The 24,765-nt window shown below is 46.1% G+C and overlaps 1 protein-coding gene across 13 annotated transcripts in view; it reads left to right on the forward strand.

The window, feature by feature from the left end:
* The window catches only part of plekha7 (pleckstrin homology domain containing A7), a 197,015-nt gene that overhangs the window by 121,321 nt on the left and 50,929 nt on the right, over window positions 1-24,765 (forward strand). For all 13 annotated transcript variants that reach the window (XR_010004853.1, XM_062976390.1, XM_062976511.1 and 10 more), the window contains one exon: window positions 1,714-1,814. Coding sequence is in view for 12 of the 13 variants with exons in the window: in XM_062976390.1 (XP_062832460.1) it covers window positions 1,714-1,814 (101 nt within the window). In the remaining variant the exon portion in view is untranslated. The remainder of the gene's footprint in view (window positions 1-1,713; window positions 1,815-24,765) is intronic.

Consider the following 24,765-nt stretch of genomic DNA (forward strand, 5'->3'; position numbering starts at 1 on the left):
CTTTAACTGACAACCTGCAGGAAATGTGAAATTAGACATTTTGAAGCTAAAGGAAAAAGATTAGAAAAATCAGAAATGTTTGAAAAATTGAAACAAAATCAATATTTGCTGCCTTTACAAATAGATAATTACTTTGTTATTTTAGATTAATCCTTTGTTACTTTAGGAACATAAAATATGTCATGTATTTCTTGGTTTAGCTTAAAATTATTATTTTTGATATATTAAAATTACAGGTTATTGAGAAAATAATTAGAAATTGAATATACTTTTTAAAAATTGCCTTTTCAGACTTTTTTTTACTGAGCATTTTTTACCATTTTTATTTTTCACTTTTTGGAGCTACAGATTCCTAAGTTGTGTGGACCACTTGAACTGCAAGGAACCTTTTTTTTTTTTGCCAGTTATTGAGAATCAAGCAAAGAAACAGAACAGAATGAATCATGAAGATTAGTAAAACAAACAAAATTATTTTGTTTCTTTTAATCCATGTTTCAAGCCATTATGAAGCACTAATTCCCATAGAAATAACTGAGGAAAGTAGGAATTACGATGATCTAATACTATACATTGATATTTTTCAAAGTTTCTTTTGTGAGGCATGTTTACCAAGGGATTGCTAACATGTATCTGCTCATTGGTTACAAAAGTACCTTTCTTTTTTGGAACTCACTGTGTACTACCACCAGTTTATCACTTTAGGTAGGACTGCTGTAAATGGTCTTACATAAAGGTCTTTCTTCTACATAGCTCATACAAATTGTCAAGGTAAGAAATATAAGAAGAGGTTGTCATTAATATTTTGTTAATCTTTCTTTTAAAATTGAAAATTCTATATTTTCAGTTTATCTGGAACAACACATGTTGGGGGAAAAGGACAAAAAAAGTATCTGTCTCTCCTCCAGACCTTCACATCAACATAAAAGCAGGACTCTGCCTATGTTTTTTGGAAATAACTCCACAGATATTGGAATCTCCATCTTGATCACAAATACTACACAATTGATTGCTACAAGTTGGAAGTCACTGGCTTGTTAGGACTGATTTGTTAGCTAACATACAGGAAAGGAGTGTTGGTTACTGAATGCTTTGAACCTCTCAAAGTTCCATGCAGTCTGGTCTGTTTACAAGGACAATTCAAAGGATAAACCTTGTACATAATAGGATCATGCTCTTTGAAAGATGGCCTTGTTATATATGATACTGCCTGAGTTTTTAAGATCTTTAAGAGAGACTCTTGGCCCTACTGCTATTGGAGGTACAACTTTGGTTAAAGAGAGACACATATTGCCCTTCTAATTCTTTTGACAAGAAAGACAGGGTATAAATAAATGGAAGCTGTATTTGACAATGTCAACAGAAATAAGAAATTGCTTTATACCCCGACTTGATATATTATCTTGACAATATTGTTTAATCTAACCGATCCATTTATTCATGATACTAGACATTGAAAGCATGTGTTCCAACATGGGCTATGGTCCTTCTCAACCTTTACATCACACTTTATCTCAGCCGTCATGTACTCCTTAGGAACAGTAGCACAGTTACTAGCTTTTATGAATGGATCATTTTGTATTATTGCCTCAGTGCTGAAAAAAGTAGACAGCCTTTAACCTCATAGTGTTGACAAAACATATTCAACATCATCAGTGTATTTTAGTATTCCAGTTTCAATATGGAGACTAATTTGACCTTTTCTTCATTAAAAAGACAGCAGAGAAGAATCTGTTCTTGGAAGTATTCCATTGCCTAGCTATGTGATATCTCCAGTGGGACCTGAAGATCATATAAATCGCAAGTACTCCTTTAAGGTACATTTATTGATGGCAAACCTTGTGATTAATTTTAAGCAGCAAATATACCACAGTTTTATAAATATTCTCTTACTGTTAGAGGCTAGGTGACAAACATATAATTTCTTAGGTATATTTCATATATGCAGGAAACCCCAAAAAAAACCCACCATTGATAAAGCCTTCTGTACACATATCAGGAACCTCCTTTGCATAGTGTGCTTACTGGAAAATTAGGTGGAGTCCCATTTAGTGATAATGTGAAAAGTTGGAGATGAAAGGGAAGTCATGAAAATCTCTCTGAATGTATTCTCAGATGATATTGCATGGAATTTAAAGACATTTAGATTTTTAAACCAGATTTAAAAAAATACTGACTCAAATTTGTGGCACAACTGAGTTACTATGCTTGTACAAGGGGGGATTAACGTTTTCCCTTCAAGTAACAAGTAAGTTCCACACCATGCAGCATTTCCCCTAAGATCAAGAAACTTTGTGGAAAACAGCCAATAAAATATTTAAGGTTGTTTTTCCATACATATACAAAACTGTTTTCATTCACACCCAGAGATATGGAATTGAAACACATTCTTTCACTTTAAAAATATCTGTATCATTTGATTACTTTTGGAGAAACGTATTTCAAGCTTGCTGCCACAGCATGCTGTTACAGTAGAGTCTTGCTTATCCAACTTTCACTTATCCAGTGTTCTGTATTATCCAACGCAGTCTGCCTTTCAGTAGTCAGTGTTTTTGTAGTCAATGTTTTCAATACATTGCGATGTTTTGATACTAAATATGTAAATACAGTAGTTACTACATAACGTTATCGTGTATTGAACTGCATTTTCTGTCTATTTTTTGTAAAACATGATGTTTTGGAATGTCATTTTTGGTAAGCCTTGATAAAATAAACAAATTAATAGAGATATTAAACTGATGTTATTCCAAGATATTCTACCATGGACTTTAGTATTTACAAGTCTTCTTCTGAAATAATTGAGCAGGTCTTTGAAAACAGATTTACATATAGAACATCTAATATAATTACTTCAATAAAAAGTAGCATATCACTATCAAGAAGGAGAAAACATTACATTTTGTTGGACCTCCAAAGTAATATTTTCAGAAGATTTATTGAATGCCATATTCTGTAAAGTTGAAAGTGTAAAGATTGTCAGAGCACAATTTTATTATTCATTAGTTATAGTTATGAAATGTGCCCATCTGTGTTTTTATCTTGCTGGAAATAGAAGTAAGAATCAATGTAGATTTCTCTGTGTATATATGTATTTGTGATAGAATCATATGGAAGAAATAAGTAGGGGAATAAGTCTTACAATAATGGGTTGGATAAATGAAAGTAGTATTCATTTTCTAGAAGGATTCCTTTTATTGGATAAATATTGATGGAGAACTTTGAGACTCAGTCAAGTAATATTAGCTTATATTTATCAGAAAGATGGAGCACAATCAAGTTTAAGAAGTATTTTATTTGTTTGTTGTGCTTATATACTGTCTTAGAATCATAGAATCATAGAATCATAGAATAGTAGAGTTGGAAGAGACCACATGGGCCATCCAGTCCAACCCCCTGCTAAGAAGCAGGAAATCGCATTCAAAGCACCCCCGACAGATGGCCATCCAGCCTCTGCTTAAAAGCCTCCAAAGAAGGAGCCTCCACCACGGCCCCGGGGAGAAAGTTGGTTCTCTTTCTTTGCTTATTCCATTTGAATTAGTTATTTCCAGATTTTTAAACTAGAAATACTGATTAGATGGGAATTCACAATAGTAAATAGCAACCATAGTTCTCCATCGCTATTTAAATCCAAAAATACGCAGAAGTATGGGTGAAAAAAACTTTAAAGGTGTGGAGGACTTACTCCGGAACAGAGTCTTCTTCCTCAGATGTATAATTAACAGAGTTGTTTAAAGAATGTACCTGGTTTCTCAGACCATCATGTTAACAATTATTTGTTACACTCGGGACTAACTCAGATTTTGACCAGGTGCAGAATCAACCACCATATAAAACTCTTCCCATAGTTAGCTCCAGTAACATTTGTAAACTCAGATTATTACAAATTGGCTTGATGCTCTGTTTACTAGTGTGCACATAATGCTAAATCACAAATAGCACCAAAAGTGAAAAGAAAGGAGTGATTGCTCCACAAGAACCCATCAGCAACTCTCAACAGCCCAGTTGCACAGGTCTTGCATCATGTCTGTAGCCTCTATCCAATATCATGCTAGGGTCTTGACTGCTAGCATGTCAGAACTTCTTTCTCCTTCCCTCATGTGGAAAACAAGTAAAAGGTTCCACAGGCCTCTGGAGGACATTTTGGAGATGCATGGGGTTGTGGGGACAGAGGTTTGCTCCCTTCCAATTTCCATTGATAATTATTTCAGTTGAACAGTTATATTGAACTATGGTAAGCATATGTTAGTATAACAGAGCGATTCCCATGTCCAAGAAAGTATGAAGTATAAGCAAATACATATTGATCTGTTGACCATAACACAATGCATACATGGACAAGCCATCATTTCTTTACATAGCAGATATTTATTACATTGTGCATTTGAATTCTGAAACATAGTATTAGTTAAAATTAGTTAAGATTAGTTAAGATTATCCTGTAAAAAGAACAAAATGTGATGGGTGGATTACTTTCCCAAGCTGCCTATTATGTCATATTCAGGAATATATTTTCTTTTCAAGGCAATAAATTATAACAGAAAGAATAATCTATTAGTTTTATCTCTAGCTTTCAGTTTTTCCCTAAGTAGAAAAGGTAATAGCTAAATTAGTTCTCAAAGTCAAACTGTCTGATTATTTGTTTTTCTGCAATATCATTTTTTCTGTATTATAGTGCTCAAAAGTATTTCATTTTCCGGTGTTTCATTCACATTTAGTACAAATGTGACAAATTAACACTTTTGGATTGCCATTTTGATTAAAACATCTTTTAATGTGGCTGTAGTCATAAATGTACGTTAAATAACATTTGTTCAACTACTTGTACAACTACTAAGTTGATTGCATTTAAAATCCCTATTGCTTCTCACTTTAAAAAGGCAGCACACTATGGGGGGCAGGGATAATGTGGATGGATTTCTGTCCTGAGGAGCTGACAATGTGTGGGGCATTTTGTGAAAACAGGTCATGATGCCTGCTTTTAAGGATGCTACCTATTTCATTAAGTTGACTTTATATGCATTATTTAGGGCTCCTGCTCGTTTACCTTGCTCACATTTTTGTCCTTGTTTTGTTCTTACTGGTATGCTCTTGGGGTTTGTTCTCCATTTCTTCTTCTGTGCAATGCGGGAGAGAGACTTCCTATCCTTCTCCCTCTTTCCAGCATAAGGGCATCTGAATGCATGAATAGGTACCAATATTACTTTTTTCATCCCTCTTGTGAATGTATTTGTGTTGTCTCCCAAATATATTCTATACTTTGTTGTGATTTAGAAATATTTAGTTGTAATTTAAGACTTCACAAAACCCATCTGTGTTTTCCTATCACTGATTGTCCTCACATTTAAAACCACACATGTTCGTGTTGCTTATTTGGTGTGTTTCTTAGAGATAACATATTTGGACAGTGCTGTTTTATTTACTCAGTTATACATGCTAGAAATAATCCAGTGGCAAGGGTTTTCTGATAACACTGCATTCATTTGCTTTTTCAAATACAGTAAACATGTTTTCCTTGGCAGTTGAATGTGGTTTTATGCGGTATTCTCCCTGCTGCCATTTTGACTAGATAATAATCAAACAGCAACCAATAGTTGTGTCTACTTTTATATTGAGGTTGCAACATTTGCTACGTTGGAGGGCTATATTTAATGCAGCTGTTGGGGTTGTGGAAATGGCTTAAGCAACCATACGTGAGAGGGGAAGAATGTTTATTTCCTGCAGTCTGTGATGAGTCTAATTTTATTATTTGGAGGAGTAAAACTGCACTTTATGTTTTAGGTGCCAGAGAGGGCTGTCAGAGAAGGGGCTGAAAATTTCAGTGCTACTGCAAGTGGCACTTTATTCATCAGTCTTTACTATGACCACATGGCCTTTGTTGTTTATTCATTCAGTCGCTTCTGACTTTTCGTGACCTCATGGACCATCCCACGCCAGAGCTCCCTGTCGGCCATTGCCATCCCCAGCTCCTTCAAGGTCAAGACTGTATGGGCTAGTCAGGTTAAAATATAGATTGCAACAGTTTAACTTATCAATTTAAAAAGTAAACTGTAAAAAAAGATTTTTTAAAAATTAACAGGACTCCTCAGTATCTATTATGAAAATGTACTTTCAATTGACCCTCAATTTATAACAACAAGGTTTTACAGGCAAGGAAAACTCAGAAATGGTTTTGGCAGTTCTTTCCTTTGAAATGTAGTCCACAGAACCTGGTTTCTCCTTCATGGTGTCTGTAGAATCAGCACATCTGGTATTGATTATGTCTAAGCAATACTTCCGGAACACTCTCAGTTGTGAAGCTTTGGCTAAAGCCCTGCCTGGCCTCCCCATGAGGCATTTAAGGCCCGGGTGAGGCCTTATAAGTTCCCTTTCTTCCACCGCCTTACAAGCAGCTTAAGGAACCTCTCGTGAAAGTCTATTGACTCAGTTTGTTAGACAATGTTTTCTTGATTCTCTGGAGCCTTTTTGGACTTGGACTGTATTTGACTACGCTTTGGCTTTATCCTTTCTGGATGGTAAACGGTATTGGGCTGTTTAACTATGGCGCTCTTTAAGAAATGTGCTTCTTGTACTGAAAAACTAGCAGCCACTGACAGACATGATAAGTGTGTTGACTGTTTGGGGGAGGGCCATGTGGCTAAGAGCTGCTCAGCTTGCAAGGCCTTAACGCCGCAAGCTAGGAAGGAGAGGGAGAAGCGGCTGCGGGCGCTTGTGTATGAGTGCGTGCTCCTGCCTGCTTCTGGGTTTCAACGGGCTACCTCCGCCCCTCCCACCCCACGCTCCCTCATACCTCCAGCCTCTGCTTCCTCAGCTCCAGCAGCAACAAGCAAGCGAAGGAGATCTAAGTCTCCCAAAGGGAAGGCTTTGCTGTCACCAGTGTCTGCGGAACCACAGAAGAAGAAAACAAAGAGAGCAGCTTCTGCCAGCACCGTTCTGGCCATGCCCCCCCCCCCCCCGCCGTGCTGAGTTTTCTGGCCCTGTGCCTGCACTGCTTCTGGCCATGTCTGGCTTTTGCCCGCAGGTGCTGAGGAAGCAGCCCAAGGTGCTTCCAGTGATGCCGAGAGAGGAGAGCGTTGTGGCCTTGCTCCCCCGAGCGGGAGTAGCCCACCCCCCTCCAACGAGCAGCCGCAGCCTCCCTCCTGCCTTACCCCTGGCAGTGGAGGACAGCGGCCGGGGCACAGCCATTGGACAGGATGGCGCCCCTCATGTGGAGGTAGCATGGTCTGTGCGAGGGCATGCCTTGCGGGCAAACACACTGCGTTCCAGAGATGAGTATTCTTTGGTATTGTGTCGGCGTCACTATTCATAGAGCCCTATGCCATATGCCCTTCTGCCCCTCCCTTCTCTGCCAAGGATACAGTCAAGTCAGCAAGACATCATCCATAGGTCTCCAGGAGGCCGTGAGTATTTATTTGGGCCAATCCAGGAATGTGTGCAGCTGCCAGTGTTAACTCCACAGCAGGCCCTTCCACAGCTCATACAAGATCCAGGAATAGACCCTAAGGAAGGTCTCTCACATTCAGAGACATCTCGCTCTGAAGGGGATAAACAGCCTGATCATCAGGCTGACTCATTGCTGCCAGAAGGCTTTACTGGGTTTGCTGCACTTGTGGGTCGTTTGTCAAAGGCGCTGACCCTCCCGGTTACATAACCTGATCAGCCGGTCGAAGACCATCTGTTTCCTTCTGATCAGCAACAACAGCAAGGTCCAGCAATGGCTGCATTGCCATCAGTGCCCTGCTTGCTCAAGCTCGCAACAGCACCAGAACTAGCACCCTTGCTAGTCTCTCTAGTGCCTAGAAGAGCAGATGCTCTTTACAAAGTTGATTTGGCAAAGGCACCTTGGGTGTCAAAGCCACCAAAGCCCAATGGTATGGTGCTTGAGATGCAAAATAAAAGATCAAGCACAACCCATTCCTCACCACCTGATAAGGAGGGCAGGAAATTGGAGTCTATGGGCAAGAAGGTTCATCAAAGTGCTGGCATAGTGACTAGGTTAGCGCATTATGGAGCCTACATGGCTACATATCAAGAGTACCTGTGGAATAAAATAGGGCCGTATTTAGACTCCCTTCCACAGCAACATCAAACATGTGTAAAAACGATCCAACAAGAAGCATTTATCCTGGCAAGGGCACAGAAAGACTTGTCAAAAGATACGGCAGAGGTCGCAGGGTGCATGATTGCTACATCTACTACAATTCGGCGCCATGCCTGGCTCAGGTCCTCTGCTTTGTCAGACCAGGGTAAGGCTTTGGCAGAAAGCCTTTCAACCAGCAATGATGGAGTATTCCATCCTGAAACTGATAAAAAAATTGAAGAATACTCGATAGGTTCACCAGGCGGCCTCCAAGTATGGTTTTCAGCGCCAACAATCATACCAGCCTAGAAGTAGATGGGCGGCATCTACGTTGCAAATCTGGAGGCCATATACTTCAGGCAATAGGCCTTTTCCTCAGGCGACATCAACAGCTACTTCAGGACAGGCTCCTCCAACCCGCTCACGCCAGCAGGGTAAAGGGCGTTATCAGCCCAAATCGAAGCGCTGCTTTTAACAGTGCTTGTGCCTCATCTGTTCTCCCTTCCTCTCTTCATGACATGGTGGTGGCACACACGGTGGTGGCCCCTCACTCTTCTAGCTCTCTATTTTTAAGGACTGCAGTGTAGGAATATCCCTTACCAAGGGTGCATTTTTGTTGGCTCACGTTTGGCAAATTTTGCCCAAGCGTGGCAACAAATCACCATGGATAACTGGGTATTAAGCATAGTACAACATGGTTATGCGCTTGAGTTCCATACATTGCCAAAGACTGGCTATGTAAAGGCTACATGGCCATCTGATGTTCTCTAGAAAGAGATTCAAACTTTATTTTAAAAGGGGCAATTGTCCCATTGCACCCAGATTTCTTTTCTGATGCTTTTTTCTCGTTGTACTTTTTAGTCCCCAAAAAGGATGGCGGTCAGCATCCTATACTAGACTTGAGGGAATTGAATGAATATTTTCCCCCGCACTTTTTGGATGGTAACCTTCTCTACTACCCTTCCTTTGTTACCTGAACAGGCGTGGTTTGCCATGATAGATCTTCGGGATGCGTACTTTCACAGTCCTATTGCATCTTCTCATCATAAATATCTTTCATTTATGATAGGCGACCACGCGTTTTCCTTTCGGGTGTTACCTTTTGGGCTCTGCACAGCCCCATGGGTGTTCACGAAATGCATGGCCGATGTGGCATCTTACCTTCGTGTACATGGAATCACGGGATTCCTGTACATCGATGATTGGCTTCTGGTGGCAGATTCACGACACCAGCTCTTGCATAGCATTCAGTTCACCCTTTCCCTTCTTCAGGATCTGGGTCTAGTTGTCAATGGCGACAAGTCCCATCTTCAACCACGGCAATGCATCCAGTTTATCGGAGCACGTCTGGACTCACTGACGGGTAGAACTTACTTGCCAGAGGAGCACTTTCAATCCCTTCAGAAGGCCCTCAAGGAGATCCTTCATTCTTCATGCGTACAGGCCAGACGTGTCCAACGCCTGGTGGGCTATATGGCATCCACAACAGCAATACAGCTTATGCTCAGCTTCGGATGCATCCGTTACAGGAATGGTTTCATCAAGCCTTCAACCCGTTCCGCGATGCACCTCAAACAATGCTACACTTACCCGCTTACATCAAGCAATCCCTCTGTTGGTGGATGCTTCATGCAAATGTGTGCAGCGGAATGCCTTTTCGCTCTCGTGGGCTGCCAAGGACGGTAACAACACGATAGGAGCGTATTCTGGGTCTCTCACTGTCCAGGGCCAGTGATCCCTACAGGAGTCTCACTCTCACATCAATTTCCTGGAGCTTCTGGTACTCTTCAAGGGGCTTCGGGCGTTCAAGGATGTTCTTTCCAACCAAACGGTGCAAGTCAGGACAGACAATACCGCAGTCCTGTGGTATGTCAACAAGCAAGGAGGGACACGCTCCCGCTCCTTGCTACAGTTGACCATCCAGCTTTGGGACTGGTGTATCCAGCATTCCATCCACCTTGTGGCAATTCACATACCAGGACAACACAACAACCTAGCTGACAGTCTCAGCAGGGGGTCGCTCAGCAGCCACAAGTGGTCGTTGCACCAAACGGAAGTGGACTAGCTTTTTCAGGAATGGGGTCACCCGGCCGTTGACCTCTTCACATTGGACAACAATGCCAAGTGTCATCTGTACTGCGCCCAGACTTGTTGCAATCCCAGGACCAGGAATATCAGGGACACTTTTCTCTACAAATGGGCAGACCGGCTGTTGTAAGCCTTTCCTCCAATTCCACTACTAACCAGGGTAGTTTCAAAGATCTACCAGGACAATGCCAATTGCATCCTGATAGTGTCGTGGTGGCCCTGGCAACCATGGCTCGCAATGTTTCGATGGTTTTCAAGCAACAACTACCACCGTCTTCCTCAGCGGCCCAATCTTCTCACCATGGGGCACGGGCACGGGCACGTTCAGCAGCCAGATGTTCCATGGCTGCAACTCACTGCATGGCGCATTCATCCACACAGTTCTCCCGCACTGTTCAGACAATATTAGACAGCACATTGTCCCTCTACGAAGCGTTCATATGAACGCAAGTGGAATAAGTTTGTCTCCTTTGTGAACCAACAGCACTGTGATCCCCTCACAGCACCCACACCAGTGTTATTGGATTTCCTGGCTTCTTTAGCAGATAGGGGCTTGGCCCTGTTATCTCTAAAATGTTATTTGGCAGCCATAGCTGCATATAGGAAGAAGGGAAGAAGGAAGGCCTTCCTTCAGTATTTCAGGATCCTATGGTACAACTTTTTCTACGGGGATATAAGAACATCAATCCTCCCAGAGTGTTACCTACACCTGCCTGGGATCTCCAACTTGTCCTTTCTGCACTCGCAAAGTCGCCATTTGAACCGCTGGCCACAGCAGAACTATGCCATCTTTTGTGGAAGATGGCTTTTTGGTGGCTATAACGTCAGCACGGAGAGCTAGTGAGCTCTGCTTTGCGTGCAGATGCTCCTTATATGCGATTCCACGCTGATAAGGTGGTGATGAGAACAGATATCACCTTCCTTCCAAAGGTTGCTTTGTAATTTCATAACACACAAGATATAGTTTTACCAGCTTTTTTTCCGGCTCCGACTACACCTTTGGAACACTTTCTCCACCTCCTTGATGTCCAAAGGGCATTATCGTACTATCTCGATAGGACAAAGGATTTCAGAAATTCAAATAGACTCTTCCTTCACTATCGTACGTCATCCCAAGGAATGCCCATCTCTTCTTAAAGGCTGTCAGCCTGGATGGTGGCTACAGTAAAGCTCGCCTACCAATTGAATGGCAAGGAGCCTCCATTCCAGGTGAAAGGCCATTCCACAAGAGCAATGGCCTCTTCAACAGCTTATCACCAAGGCATACCGTGGGAGGATGTCTGTCGTGCAGTCATTGACATTTGTCACACATTACAAGACGGACCTACAATCCAAGCGATATGCAGCGGTCCTCTTTTCGGCAGTGGCATGACGCCCACCAGCCATGGTGAGTAGCTTGCTAGTCTACCATATGTGCTGATTCCACAGACACCATGAAGGAGAAAGATGGGTTGCTTACCTTTAACCATGTTTCTTCGAGTGGTTATCTGTGGAATCCGCACATCCCCGCCCATCCTCCCCACTGACTGTCATGCCGCTTTTTTTTCCACCTGGTGGTGGCGGGAACTGTGGCTACATCCCCACCCGGGCCTTATATGCCTCATGGGGAGGCCGGGCGAGGCTTTAGCCAAAGTTTCACAGCTGAGAGTGTTCCAGAAGTATTGCTTAGGCATAATCAATACCATATGTGCGGATTCCACAGATAACTGCTCGAAGAAACATGGTTACAGGTAAGCAACCCATCTATTCATTGGCTATCTGCCATCCAAGTACTAATCAGGGCTTTCTCAGTTTCCAGGATTGGACAGAATCAGCTTAGAATAATTGTTTTGTAATTATTGTATTGTTTATTGTAATTTCTGTGTCAATGAGGTTTTTGTGCAGAATTGGGTTGGGGGGGGGGGTATTTGCTACTAAGGCTACTAGAGTATGCCTTGCCCAACATCACCCACTGGGTTTCCATGGCTAAGTGGGGATTCGAACCCTGGTCTCCAATGTCATAGGTGATTTTTCTTCGTGTACTCTGTGAATGCACACTAATGGAGAGGCTGCGCCTGCGCAGGTCCCAACGGAAACTCTTCCCAAGCTGAAGTTCAAATTTTGGCGGTAGCCACGCCCCTCCGTCCCCGGAGGGCATATAAGGCAGCCCTCGGCGTCTCCTCCCCAGTTCCTTTTTTTCCGCCGCAAGGTTCACTTCGGATTCTCATGTCTACGACTCGCTTCAAGCGCTGCACTCAGTGTGCCGCTAAAATTCCTGACTCCGACGGCCACGCCAAGTGCCTTTACTGCCTCGGGGAGGCACATGTCGTCGGTACCTGCCGTTTTTGCCTGGCCCTAACGGCCCAGGCTAGAAAGAATAGAGCCGCGAGGCTTAGAGCGGCGCTCTACGAAAAGTCGCTTGCCCCTGAACCCGCTCCGTCGACTTCGGGCTCGAAGCCGCCGCTTAATCCGACAGCGATGTCGGCTTCAACAGCTAAAGCTCCCTCGGCCTCGTCTAGGGCGTCCAGAGCCTCCAGGTCGTCTAAGACCGCCAAACCACCGTGCACTCTCACCACGGCTACGGTGTCGACACGTTCTGGTCGAGTCGGCCCTTCCTCGACATCGAGCTCGGTGGCCTCTGTATCCTCGGCCCGTTCCCACCTCGGGGCTCCTCCGTCGTCTTCTGCGATGAAGATCACCTTTAAAAGAGCTCACGAGGAAGCTCGTCGGTCCCAATCCGACTCAGCTATGGTCCCTCCCACGCCGGGTAAATCCCTGAGGGTTCCATCAAAACAACCGCTCGCTAAGAAGAGGGCAACTCAACGCTCTTCCTCTTCCGCTTCCTCCAAGATGGGCGCCATTTCTTCGGCAACTTCTTCTAGAAGATCCTCTCCGATCGCTCCAGCTAAGCGACCTCGCCACCTTCTCCTCAACAACTTTCGGAGGGCGAATTGCAGGACTCACCCCACCACTCCACTCAGACAGTGGTCAGGGTGCCATCTCCTCGACCTGCTGCTTCTCAGCGCTCGTCCCGTCAACAGCTTTTTCCCCCAACCTCGACACCGGAACGGGGTAGACAAACCACTCGCCTGGCTCGAGCGGCCCAGGCCTCGGCCTCCAAAGAAACTCGGCCGCAGATGGCTCCTGCTCTTCAGGTTTTGCCGCCCCCAGAGACTGTGTTGTCATCTCCCCCTCAGTCCCCTCAAGGGGCTGGGGACGATGAGATTGATATAGATCGTCCTGATTCCGCTCTCTCGGCCTCGGTGGTATCCTTGGGCCTTGATCTCTCTCCTCCTCATGATGCCTATGAGGTGGACCCTCCTTCGCCTACCGACAACATTCGGGCTTTCTCCGAACAAATGGTTAGAATGGCGGATGCCCTGGGTCTAGAAATCAAACAGACTTCCAAGGCAGTAACTGACCCGGTCTTCAAACGGGTCCAAGCCCAGGCCCCTCCGGCCACGCTCCTGCCGTTTTTGCCTTATCTCCTAGATGTCATCCAGTCTTCGTGGAAGACTCCTTCCTCGATCCCTCCTACTTCGAAGAGAATCGAGACCTGGTATCGTACGGACGACGATACTTTAGAATGGCTTAAGCACCATCCCGACCCAAATTCCATGGTTGTTAAAGCCTCTCAGTCCTCCGGTCGTGAATCCACCACCCCTGCAGACAGGGAAGGCAAGAGATTCGACGCGGTCGGAAGGAAGCTCTACTCCGGAGCCCTTCTGCTTTGTAGGATGGCGAACTATGGTGCCTGTATGGGGGCCTACCAGCAGATCCTTTGGGAAAAAGCTCAACCCTTCTTTTCAAAGTTGTCCGACGAAGACCGGTCGGTTATGTCCACCCTACAACAAGAGGCCGATTCATTAGCTCATCATCAAATCCAGATGGCTAAGCATACGGGAGACACGGCCGGCAAGATGATTGCCCACGCCATCGCCATTCGTCGCCACGCCTGGCTGAGGTCGTCCGGTTTGTCTTCCTCCTCGAGGCAGGTCATCGAGGACCTCCCCTTCGACGCCATGGGCCTGTTTAACTCTGGCACTGACGACAAGCTTAAAACCAACCATGACTTTAAAGTACTGGCCACCAAATGCGGTGATCAACCCCAAGCTCACCGCACCAAGTGGTTTCCTCAACGCTTTCGACGCTTCCCGCCTCCTTCTTACCGCCAGCAATCCTTCAGGCGTCCCTCGGTATCGAACAACAACAACCGTCAACAGCCCCGTCGGGCTGCCCAACCGCAAAGACAGCGCGGCCGGGCCACCCCCACCGCTGGTCAACCTCCCCGGCGCTCCTGACGCCATCTCTTTTTCCAAAGACTCTTCTTACGGTACCGATGCAGCTCTCATTCCTCAGCTCCTCTCCTCTTCTCCGAATCAACCTCCTGGTCTCTTTCTAGATCGCTTGGCTCCCTTCTTTCACCGGTGGAAATCTATTACTTCAGATGCCTGGGTTCTCAAAATTGTCCAAGAAGGCTATGCCTTAGAGTTCGAGGAACTCCCGCCCACGGGTCAGGTCCTTCTCTCCAACCCTTCTCAAGAAATTCTCGCAGAGGTCGACGCCCTTCTCGCCAAAGGGGCTATTCGGCCTTCTCCATCGGTACAGGACCCTCAAGGCTACTTCTCCAGGTACTTTACGGTCCCGAAGAGGGGTGGGGGCCTCCGCCCAATTTTGGACTTACGCATGCTCAATGCCTTCATACGCCCAACCAAGTTCAGGATGGTCTCCATCGCCTCCATCCTCCCGATGCTGCAGCGCGGAGACTTCTTCGTATCTATAGACCTTCGAGACGCCTATTTCCACGTGGCGATTCGGGAGAACCACAGGCGCTTCCTCTCTTTCAAAGTTCTCGACCAGACCTACCAGTTCACCGTTTTACCCTTTGGCCTCGTTACGGCCCCAAGGGTCTTTACCAAAGTCGTCGCTGTCGTGGCGGCCCACCTCCGACTCCAGGGAATCACAGTCTTCCCTTATCTAGACGACTGGCTTCTGGTCGAATCCGACCCTGCCCTCCTCCGACGTCACGTCGACTACACTCTCTCTCTTCTAAAATCCCTCGGTCTCCAGCTAAACCACGAAAAATCTCACCTCACCCCGTCGAACAAAATCCGCTTCATCGGCGCTCTGTTCGACTCAATCGCTCAGACTGTCTCTCTTCCGCTAGACAGGTTTCTGGCCCTTCGACAACAAATCACCTTTTGCGAGACCCACCGGAGGGTTCGGGCTCGGTCCATCCAGGTTCTCCTCGGCCACATGGCCTCCACAGTCCTCACGACCCCGTTGGCCAGGCTCCATCTCCGGACTTTGCAGAGGTGGTTCATAGACGTTTTCAAGCCGTTTCGCCACCCCAATTCGAGGTTTCTTTCGGTCCCGTCCCACGTTCGGCGGTCGCTTCTCTGGTGGAAATCCCTCTCCAACGTCTGCAGGGGTCTCCCGTTCCACCCGGTTCCCCCCGCCACCACCATAACCACAGACTCTTCCAATTTCGGCTGGGGAGCCCACATGAAAGGTCTCACTGTTCGAGGCCTCTGGTCTCCCTCCGAGAAGGCCAATCACATAAACTTCCTCGAACTCCTTGCCATCTTCAAGGCCCTGAAAGCCTTCTCCCGCCTGATCTCCCAAAGATCGGTCCTCATCCAATCAGACAACACAGTAGCAGTCTTCTACATCAACAAACAGGGCGGCACGGGCTCAAGGAAGCTGATGCTTCTCTCCTCCCAGCTGTGGTATTGGTGCATAGCCCGCAACATTCTGATCTCGGCGATTCACCTTCCCGGGATCCAGAACAACTTGGCAGACGCCCTCAGCAGGATGACGACTTCCTCCCACGAGTGGATGCTCGATCCCGAGACTCTTCTTTCTCTTTTTCTCAAATGGGGTTTTCCCACTCTGGACCTTTTCGCCTCTCCTCAGAACGCTCAACTGCCTCGGTACGGTGCGAGACTTCCCCCATCCTCCTCTCCGGGCTGCCTGGGAGACGCCTTCCTTCTAGACTGGTCGGCGGAACCGATCTATCTCTTTCCGCCTTTTCCTCTCATACCGAGGGTCCTGCAAAAACTCCGGTCGGTACCGATGTCGGCGATCCTGATAGCTCCAGCCTGGCCCCGTCAATCTTGGTTCCCGGCTCTTCTTCGCCTCTCCAATGCGACCTTCTTCACTCTGCCCCTTCTACCTCATCTCTTGTCCAGGGAGAACGGCCAGATCCTGCACCCGGATCTCTCCTCTCTACATCTCACTGCTTGGAGGATTCTCGCCTGACTTCCCTCCCGCAGAACCTACAGGAGGTCCTCCGCGCAGCTCACAAGCCGGCTACAACCAAGGCCTACACTTATAAGATTTCTCGCTTTCGTTCCTTTCTCCGTTCTCGAAAAATTACTGTTTTCCCAACCTCGATACCGATCGTGCTGGACTTCCTTATGTCTCTGGCAGATCAGAAACTTTCTCTTGCCTCTATGAAATCTTACCTGGCCGCTCTATCCTGGTGTTTTCAACAACATGGTAGACCATCGCTGTTCTCCGATCACCTTGTCAAAACCTTCTTGAGAGGCTATAATAACATCTGCCCGCCGTCTCAGCCTCCTACTCCGGGTTGGAGCCTCGAGCTCGTCCTTTCCCAGCTCACTGCTTCTCCTTTCGAACCATTGGCTTCGACCGACCTTCGTCTCCTGTCTTGGAAAGTTGCCTTCCTGGTGGCCATAACTTCAGCGCGCAGGCCTTCGGAGCTGACCGCCCTTCGGGTCGATGAGCCTTACCTCCGTTTTCATCACGACCGCGCCGTTCTCCGTCCGGACATCACCTTCCTTCCCAAGGTGGTCTCGGCCTTTCACCTTAACCAGGACATTGTCCTTCCTGCCTTCTTTCCAGACCCCTCGTCTCCCCTTGAGCGGAGACTGCACCTCCTTGATGTGCGTAGAGCACTTCTCTTTTACCGGGACCGTACTAAGGACATTCGAAAGACCCCTAAACTTTTCGTGGCCCATGCTCCAGATAAGCTGGGGAATCCTATCTCTTCACAAAGACTGTCCCATTGGATTGCTCAGGCCATTGAACTGGCCTATGAACTGGCCAAACGCCCACCTCCTCCGTCGGTTCGCCCGCGTTCGACGAGAGGCCTCTCCACGTCGACTGCCTTCCTGAGGGGCATTCCCCTGGACTCCATCTGCAGGGCAGCGATCTGGTCCAACCCCCTTACATTTGTGTCCCACTATAGGGTAGACCAAAGAACTCTGAAGGATTCAGCCTTTGCTAGGGCAGTTTTATCTTCATGCCTGTCTTAACTTTATGCATTTACGACTTCTCTGCGGGTGTTTATTCTCATGCAACCCTTTCTTGTGTTTCTCCTGTCCGTTACATGTTTGCACTGCTCTTTTGACAATTTGTGCCTTATTTACAAATGCCTTTCCCCCTTTGGGAAATGATGTTCCTACGTGCACATGTGCTCTTACAGGGTTATATCATGCCTTACCGGGCTGCTCTCGGTGTCTGGCGTGTGTTGATGCAATACTTTTCTGGGTCCTCGGACCATGTTTTGATGTTAATAAACACATGTTTGGACAGTTTTTTCTCATTGTCTGGGTTTGCTTAGCCCGCCTCCAAGACCTAAGCTTGCTAGTCTCCATTAGTGTGCATTCACAGAGTACACGAAGAAAAAGGACAGGTTGCTCACCTGTAACCATGTTTCTTCGAGTGTACTCTGTGAATTCACACAAGCCCGCCCTTCCTTCCCCTCTGGCAAACCCTCTTCCTTTCTCGTTGCCTTAGCGGCGTAGGAACTGGGGAGGAGACGCCGAGGGCTGCCTTATATGCCCTCCGGGGACGGAGGGGCGTGGCTACCGCCAAAATTTGAACTTCAACTTGGGAAGAGTTTCCGTTGGGACCTGCGCAGGCGCAGCCTCTCCATTAGTGTGAATTCACAGAGTACACTCGAAGAAACATGGTTACAGGTGAGCAACCTGTCCTTACTCGTGGCTAAGTATGATTATCTTCCAGGGGTAGAATCTTGGTGGATCTGGAAGTGACTGTAGAGACCAATGATGGATTTGTACAGTCTTTCGCAGTGAGGACATGGATTTCCAGATGGATGGCGGTTCCAACAAGGGTTTGCTTGACAAGCCTTCCTCTTGACATGTTTCTCCCTTTCGCCCTCTATTCATGTCTCTTCAGATTGCTCATAATAGCTGACCTTCAGTAAGAGCACTCAAGGGCCTGGGTTTCCAAGTTCTCAGTGTTTATTCCACATGTTTTAAGGTTAGCTTTATGCCCATCTTTAAATTCGTTTCCCTATCCACCAAGTTTCCATTTTCTGTTCTCAAACAGAGAGTAAAGTAATTGCTTTGGAAGACTGTGGTCAGGCATTCATATCTCCTAATGTATAGTTTAACACACAAACCACTACACCATACTAAGTATAGTCCCTCATTTATTGAATTTAGAGAGAATGTACATGCATACTCAAACATTTTCAACTTGGCTCTTCAAAAGAAAGTGGTGATTTTATAAGTGTAATCATACTGGGAAAAGACACTTCTGAAAAATCCGACAATATTTGTAGATGCGTTGAGAGATGTTTTTATGAGGCATTAGTAGTCTGATAATACTCAGCAATTTGAGCATTTGAAATACTATGAAAGGTTTCACACAAGATTAGATAGATTTTGTGCCATCAAAACTATCATTGTGCTTTTGAAGCCGGCAAGAATTGTTATCTTTTGGTCTAATCCTCTAGCAGGAAGTAGACTGCCCTATATAAACTGGAGTCTTTATAGACTGCACAGGAATTGTATGCACTGCAACTTAGATTGAAAGTTTAGCAGGCAAGTTGTCTCACTAGTCAGCAGTGATGAACACAGACATTAAAGGAAGTTTTACAGTACATGAAACAGTTGGCATCTTGTGGAAATATTGGTGGTTTGTGTATTTTGCTTGTGGCACTTTGCATCATGCATCATTTCTTGTTATTGCTTTTTATTTCAAATATTTTTAAAAGTTCATTTTTTGTTTTATAAATTGTAATTTTCCTTTGTGTGTTGGACTTGCTGACAGCATTTATTGCTATTTTTTCAAGTCATATTAATGTCTTCATTATTTTTTCTGAATCTCCTTCCATTTTTTTTACATGAACTATGAATTTTAAAATTAGTAATGCTGTATTTTTTTTTAGCTTTCCTCAGATATACAATATGATATCACTGCTCATCTCAGTTTACCTCTCTGTTTCTTCATGTATTTTTAATTTACTCTCTTGGAAGTATGCCTATATTATACAATGTTTGACTTCAGTGTTAAAAATAAAGCCAGTCTATAATTTACCTTTCTCTCTCAGAATTTCTTGAGGTTATCCAATCTTAAAATCTGTTTTTTTGTCAAACACATTATACTTACATTTTTCTGCTTGTATTTGGGCCCAATGGGAATCTCTGGCTAATTCAGCATAGAAAGTGTGACGTTTTGATATCTTTTTCTGGAAAAGGAGAGATTAAAAATGTACATTCAAGGCTTGCTCCATTTCATGAATATACACTAAAACTATTATTTAATATTGCATTAAATTAGATCTTATATTCGTTTCTTCCTGCATGTTCAGAAATGTAGTCATTTACAGTTTTTATATTTTTCTCTCCCTCTTTTGAGAATCTGTTGTTTAAATATGCTTTAAAAATGGAGCCTAATTTCCACAAAATAGATTTCTTGTAATTGACTGAATGAGATGATAGTTTTGTTCATGTTCTTCAGCTTCTGTTTTGTTCTCTTCCTAAGTCTGTTTTGATGGTGGTTGACTTCATCCTGACCAAGTTGTTTTAAGTTTTTCCAGCTAGATATATTACTTTAGCCATCTGAAACCTTTTGACCTTTGCTCATCTTGAGTATCCTACAGTTTCATGAGCACTGCCTGATTCTTCCCCCTTTTCCTGCCCTTGTGGCTTAAAAGATATATACGTGTGTATGTATGTATGTGATCTATCACATAATCACTAGGTGATCCACTATTTTAGTATGTAAAATAAAACATTAAAATACAACAAAAACGTGGAAATGCCATTCTTTAAGACATCACTCAACTATCGATTTCTGTGGTACAGATTAAGTATCCTTTATCCAGAATTCCAAAATAGTGAAATACACAAACATCCAAACTATTCCACATATGTGGCTGAGCTAGTGATACCTTGCCTTCTGACCTGGGTCCCATCTCATTTTGCATGTATGTCACGCCCAAGGCTACGGAGCACCAAGAACCAAACACGGAGGCCAATAAGTATCTAATATCTTTATTAAGGAAATATATAAGAGTAATAAAAACAAGTAAAAAATGTAGTCCAGAAGCAGACCTATCAAATGAGGTCAAATATAGTCCAGAAATGTTTTGTCTTTTTTAATTGCCTCTTGGGCAAAAACATCAACATCAGGCATCTGAAAGGATTCCGGCTGTTGTTGATCCGGAGAAAACCCCATGTTTTCATCCTCATCTGCCACAGGGACACTAGGAGCAGGACTACAAGGCCCATGAGTCATCACACTATCCCCTCCCCCAAGGCCCCCCTCATTCAGGGCCTGTCCCCGAGATCCACTGGGCCGCGGCTTGGAAGGGTAAGTCCGGTGGAAGCGCCGGACTAAGTCGGGGGCGTGGACTGTGGAAGTGTCTTCCCAGGAGCGTTCTTCTGGTCCAAAGCCCACCCAATCTATCAAATATTGGAGGAGGCGGCGATGGAGGCGAGAATCCAAAATGTCCTGGACCTCGAATTCCTCCTCCCCATCTACCAACACAGGGGCAGGGGGTGGCCGGCTGACATCGGGACGTGCACCATCTGCCGGAAGGAGGAGGGAACGGTGGAACACCCGATGAATGCGCATGGAACGCGGAAGTTGGAGTTTGAAAGTCACGGGGTTAAGTTGCGCCACCACTGGGTAGGGACCAATGAAACGGGCATCTAACTTCCGGCAAGGGCGTTGGGAGGGCAGAAAGCGAGTAGACAGCCAAACCCGATCTCCTACCTTGATTCCAGGTCCAGGCTGGCGATGGCTGTCAGCGTGACGTTTGTAGTCCTCCTTGGCTTGATCAAGTTGCTGGTGCAAGAGTTCTTGCACTGCTGTGAGTTCTTGGAGCCAATTCTCTGCTGCAGGGACTTCTGAGGTCTCCACAACAGGAGGGAAAAAACGGGGGTGAAAACCGTAGTTTGCAAAGAACGGGGCTTCTTTAGTTGAATTCTGGACACCATTGTTGAACGCAAACTCCGAAAGAGGTAGCAGGGATGCCCAGTTGTCCTGTTGGTAGTTGACGTAACAGCGGAGATATTGTTCTAGAGTAGCATTGGTACGCTCAGTCTGTCCATCCGTTTGAGGGTGGTGAGCTGAGGATAAACGGGAATCAATGCCCAATAGTTTTTGAAGGGCCTTCCAAAAGCGAGAGGTGAACTGAGATCCGCGGTCTGTGACCAAACTCTTGGGCAGGCCATGCAGTCGGAATACATGCTGAAGGAATAGGTCTGCGGTCTCCTTGGCTGTGGGAAGTCCTTCGCAAGGGATGAAATGGGCCATCTTGGTGAAGAGGTCCACCACTACTAGAATCGTGGTAAATCCAAGGGATGGTGGTAGGTCTGTGATAAAATCCGCAGAAATTATCTCCCACGGGCGAGAGGGTGTGGGAAGGGGATGCAAGAGCCCTGTCGGCTTCTCTCTTCGTGTCTTGGAGCGCTGGCATACAGGGCAGGTGGTGACATAGTTTTCTACATCTTTGCGGATCCTGGGCCACCAGAAGTCCCGCAAGATCAAATGCATGGTTTTAAATAGTCCAAAATGCCCGGCAGGCTTGCTGTCATGGCACAAGTTGAGAGCCTTTTCTCTGCCGGGGCCTGGAGGAATATAAACATGATTCCTGTAGCACAATAGTCCATTCTTAAGTGAGAATGGGAAGCGTAGTCCTTGCCGGATCTGTTCTTGGGCCCAGGCATCTGTCTGTTGACTGGCCCTGATCTCCTGAGTGAATAAAGAGTCTGTGATTGTGGATTTTGGGTTAGATGAAGCTGGCTCGACTGAAGTGAATTTGATATTTCCCACCGTGAGCGTGGCAAAGTTTTCAGGTTGCAGCAATTGGGTTTCTGGGATGTCTTTACGCCCTGCTGCATATTCTGGCTTCCGTGATAGGGCATCGGCTTGCTTGGTCTGGGCAGGAGTCACATAATGGATCTGGAAGTCAAAACGTTCAAAGAACAAAGCCCAGCGTTGCTGTCTTTGGTTTAACTTTCGTGCAGTCCTTAAGTGCTCCAAATTCCGATGATCAGTATGAACTTCGATAGGGAATTTGGCTCCTTCTAGCCAATGCCTCCAATTCTCGAAGGCTGCCTTGATGGCTAGGAGCTCCTTTTCCCAGATGGTGTAATTCCTCTCCGGAACTGTTAGTTGGCGTGAGTAATAAGCACATGGGTGGAGATGTTCTTCCACCGGTTGCATCAGCACGGCCCCCACCGCCACATCTGAGGCATCCCCCTGGACAACAAAGGGGGTCTCTGGGTCTGGGTGCTGTAGAATTGGCTGGGTCGTGAATAATCGCTTTAGTTGCTGGAATCCTTTCTCAGCTTGTTCTGTCCAGCGGAAAGGTTGTTTCCCTCAGATGCAGCTGGTAATTGGATCAGACCAGCAAGCAAAATCTGGAATGAACTTGCGGTAGTAGTTTGCAAATCCTAAGAAGCGCTGTACTTCCTTTTTGTTGGTTGGCGCCCGCCATTCTAATACGGCCGAAACCTTTGCCGGGTCCATAGATAGCCCCAGTGGTGAGACGCGGTACCCCAGGAAGTCTACTTCTTGCAAATCGAAAGCACATTTCTCTAACTTGACATATAGTCCATGGTCCCGCAAACGTTGTAGCACCATTCTGACGTGCTGGTCGTGCTCTGTTTGCGATTTCGAGTACACCAAAAAATCGTCCAAATATATAACCAAAAAGCGGTCCAGATAATCTTGGAAGATATCGTTGACAAAATGCTGGAATGTTGCGGACGCTTTGGATAAACCGAAATTCATAACTAGGGTCTCGTATAATCCGAATTTGGTCTGGAAAGCGGTCTTCCATTCATCTCCTTCTTTCACGCGAATCAGATTATAAGCCCCACGAAGATCCAGTTTAGTGAAAACTTTGGCTCCCCGAAGTTGGTCTAATAAGTCTGAGATTAGTGGCAATGGGTAGCGGTTTCGCTTCGTGATATTATTCAGAGCCCGATAGTCCACACAAAGGCGTAGGTCCCCCGATTTCTTTTTCACAAACAGCACCGGGGAAGCGGCTGGGGATTGAGAGGGTCTAATAAACCCCTTGTGGAGGTTTGTCTCTAAAAACTCCCTGAGAGCTTCTTGCTCTGGCTCAGTCAGGGAGTAGAGGTGTCCTCGCGGAATTGGGGCCCCCTCAATCAAATCAATGGTGCAATCATAGGGTCTATGCGGGGGTAGTTTCTCGGCTTCCTTCTCATTGAAAACGTCCCAGAAGTCCGAATACTTCTTAGGCAAGGTGATGATGGGCTCTGTGTCCGTGGCATGGCAGACCTTGGCTACTAGGCAGTGGTTCTGGCAGTATTTTGAAGCAAACTGGGGTTCTCTGTTGGTCCAAGAGATGTTTGGGTCATGGAGTGTCAGCCAAGGGATTCCCAAAATCACGGGGAAATGGGGAACCTCAGTAACGAAAAAGGAGATTTCTTCCATATGTTCTCTTATCCACATTCGAGTGGGCTCGGTCCATTGACTTACTGGTCCTGTCTTTAGGGGTCGGCCATCGATGGCTTGCACTACCCGGGCATTCTTAAAGTCATGATATTGTAGTCCCAATGAATTAGCATAGTCCCTATCAATGAAGTTGTTGGTTGCCCCAGTCTATCATGGCATGGATCATGACGGGGCCCTTTTTTGCTGACCACAGCATGACCACCAAGAGAAATAGGACCCCCGTTTGCGGCTCTTGAGTTTTGACCGGGTTGGCAAGCCCTTCTACACCCGGTCGCTGTCTTCCCCCGCCGGCTTCGTCCCAGCCGCCTCGGCAGTCTCCGCATCCGCGGAGGACGCCGCTGCCAACCGGGTGGGGGGCTTCTTCTTTGCTGGGCACTCCTTGGCGAAGTGACCCCCATTTCCACAGTACCAACACAGGTTCAAACGCTGGTGGCGGGCCTTCTCTGCAACATCCAGTCTGGGGCGCACATTGCCCAGTTACATCGGCTCCTCCTCGCTTCCCATGGGGGTAGAGGTTGGCTGTGGGGGTCTTCAGACTGGGCGAGGCTGGACACTAGCAGTGGAAGGGGGTTTCACCCCGGCTCTTCCACCCTGGCCCCGAAGCCACTGTCTCTTGTTGGCGAGCAGGACTTCTGCCCGTAAACAATGGGTGATGAGTCTCTCAAGAGTATCCGGAGGATCCACCTTGGAAATTTCTTCCTGCATCTCATGGTTGAGACCCTCACGAAACTGTCCTCTGAGGGCTATGTCATTCCAGCCGGTGTTTTGAGCCAACACCCGGAACTCGGCTATGTACCGCGACAGTGGTCTGTCCCCTTGGAAAAGACGCCGGAGTTTGTGGCCAGCCGCCTCTTGGTCATCTTCAATTCCCCAGGTATTCTGAAGGTGGGCTAAGAATTGCTGTGCAGTGTTTA

The sequence above is a fragment of the Anolis carolinensis genome, chromosome 1 (assembly GCF_035594765.1).
Source record: "Anolis carolinensis isolate JA03-04 chromosome 1, rAnoCar3.1.pri, whole genome shotgun sequence".
NCBI lineage: Eukaryota > Metazoa > Chordata > Lepidosauria > Squamata > Dactyloidae > Anolis > Anolis carolinensis.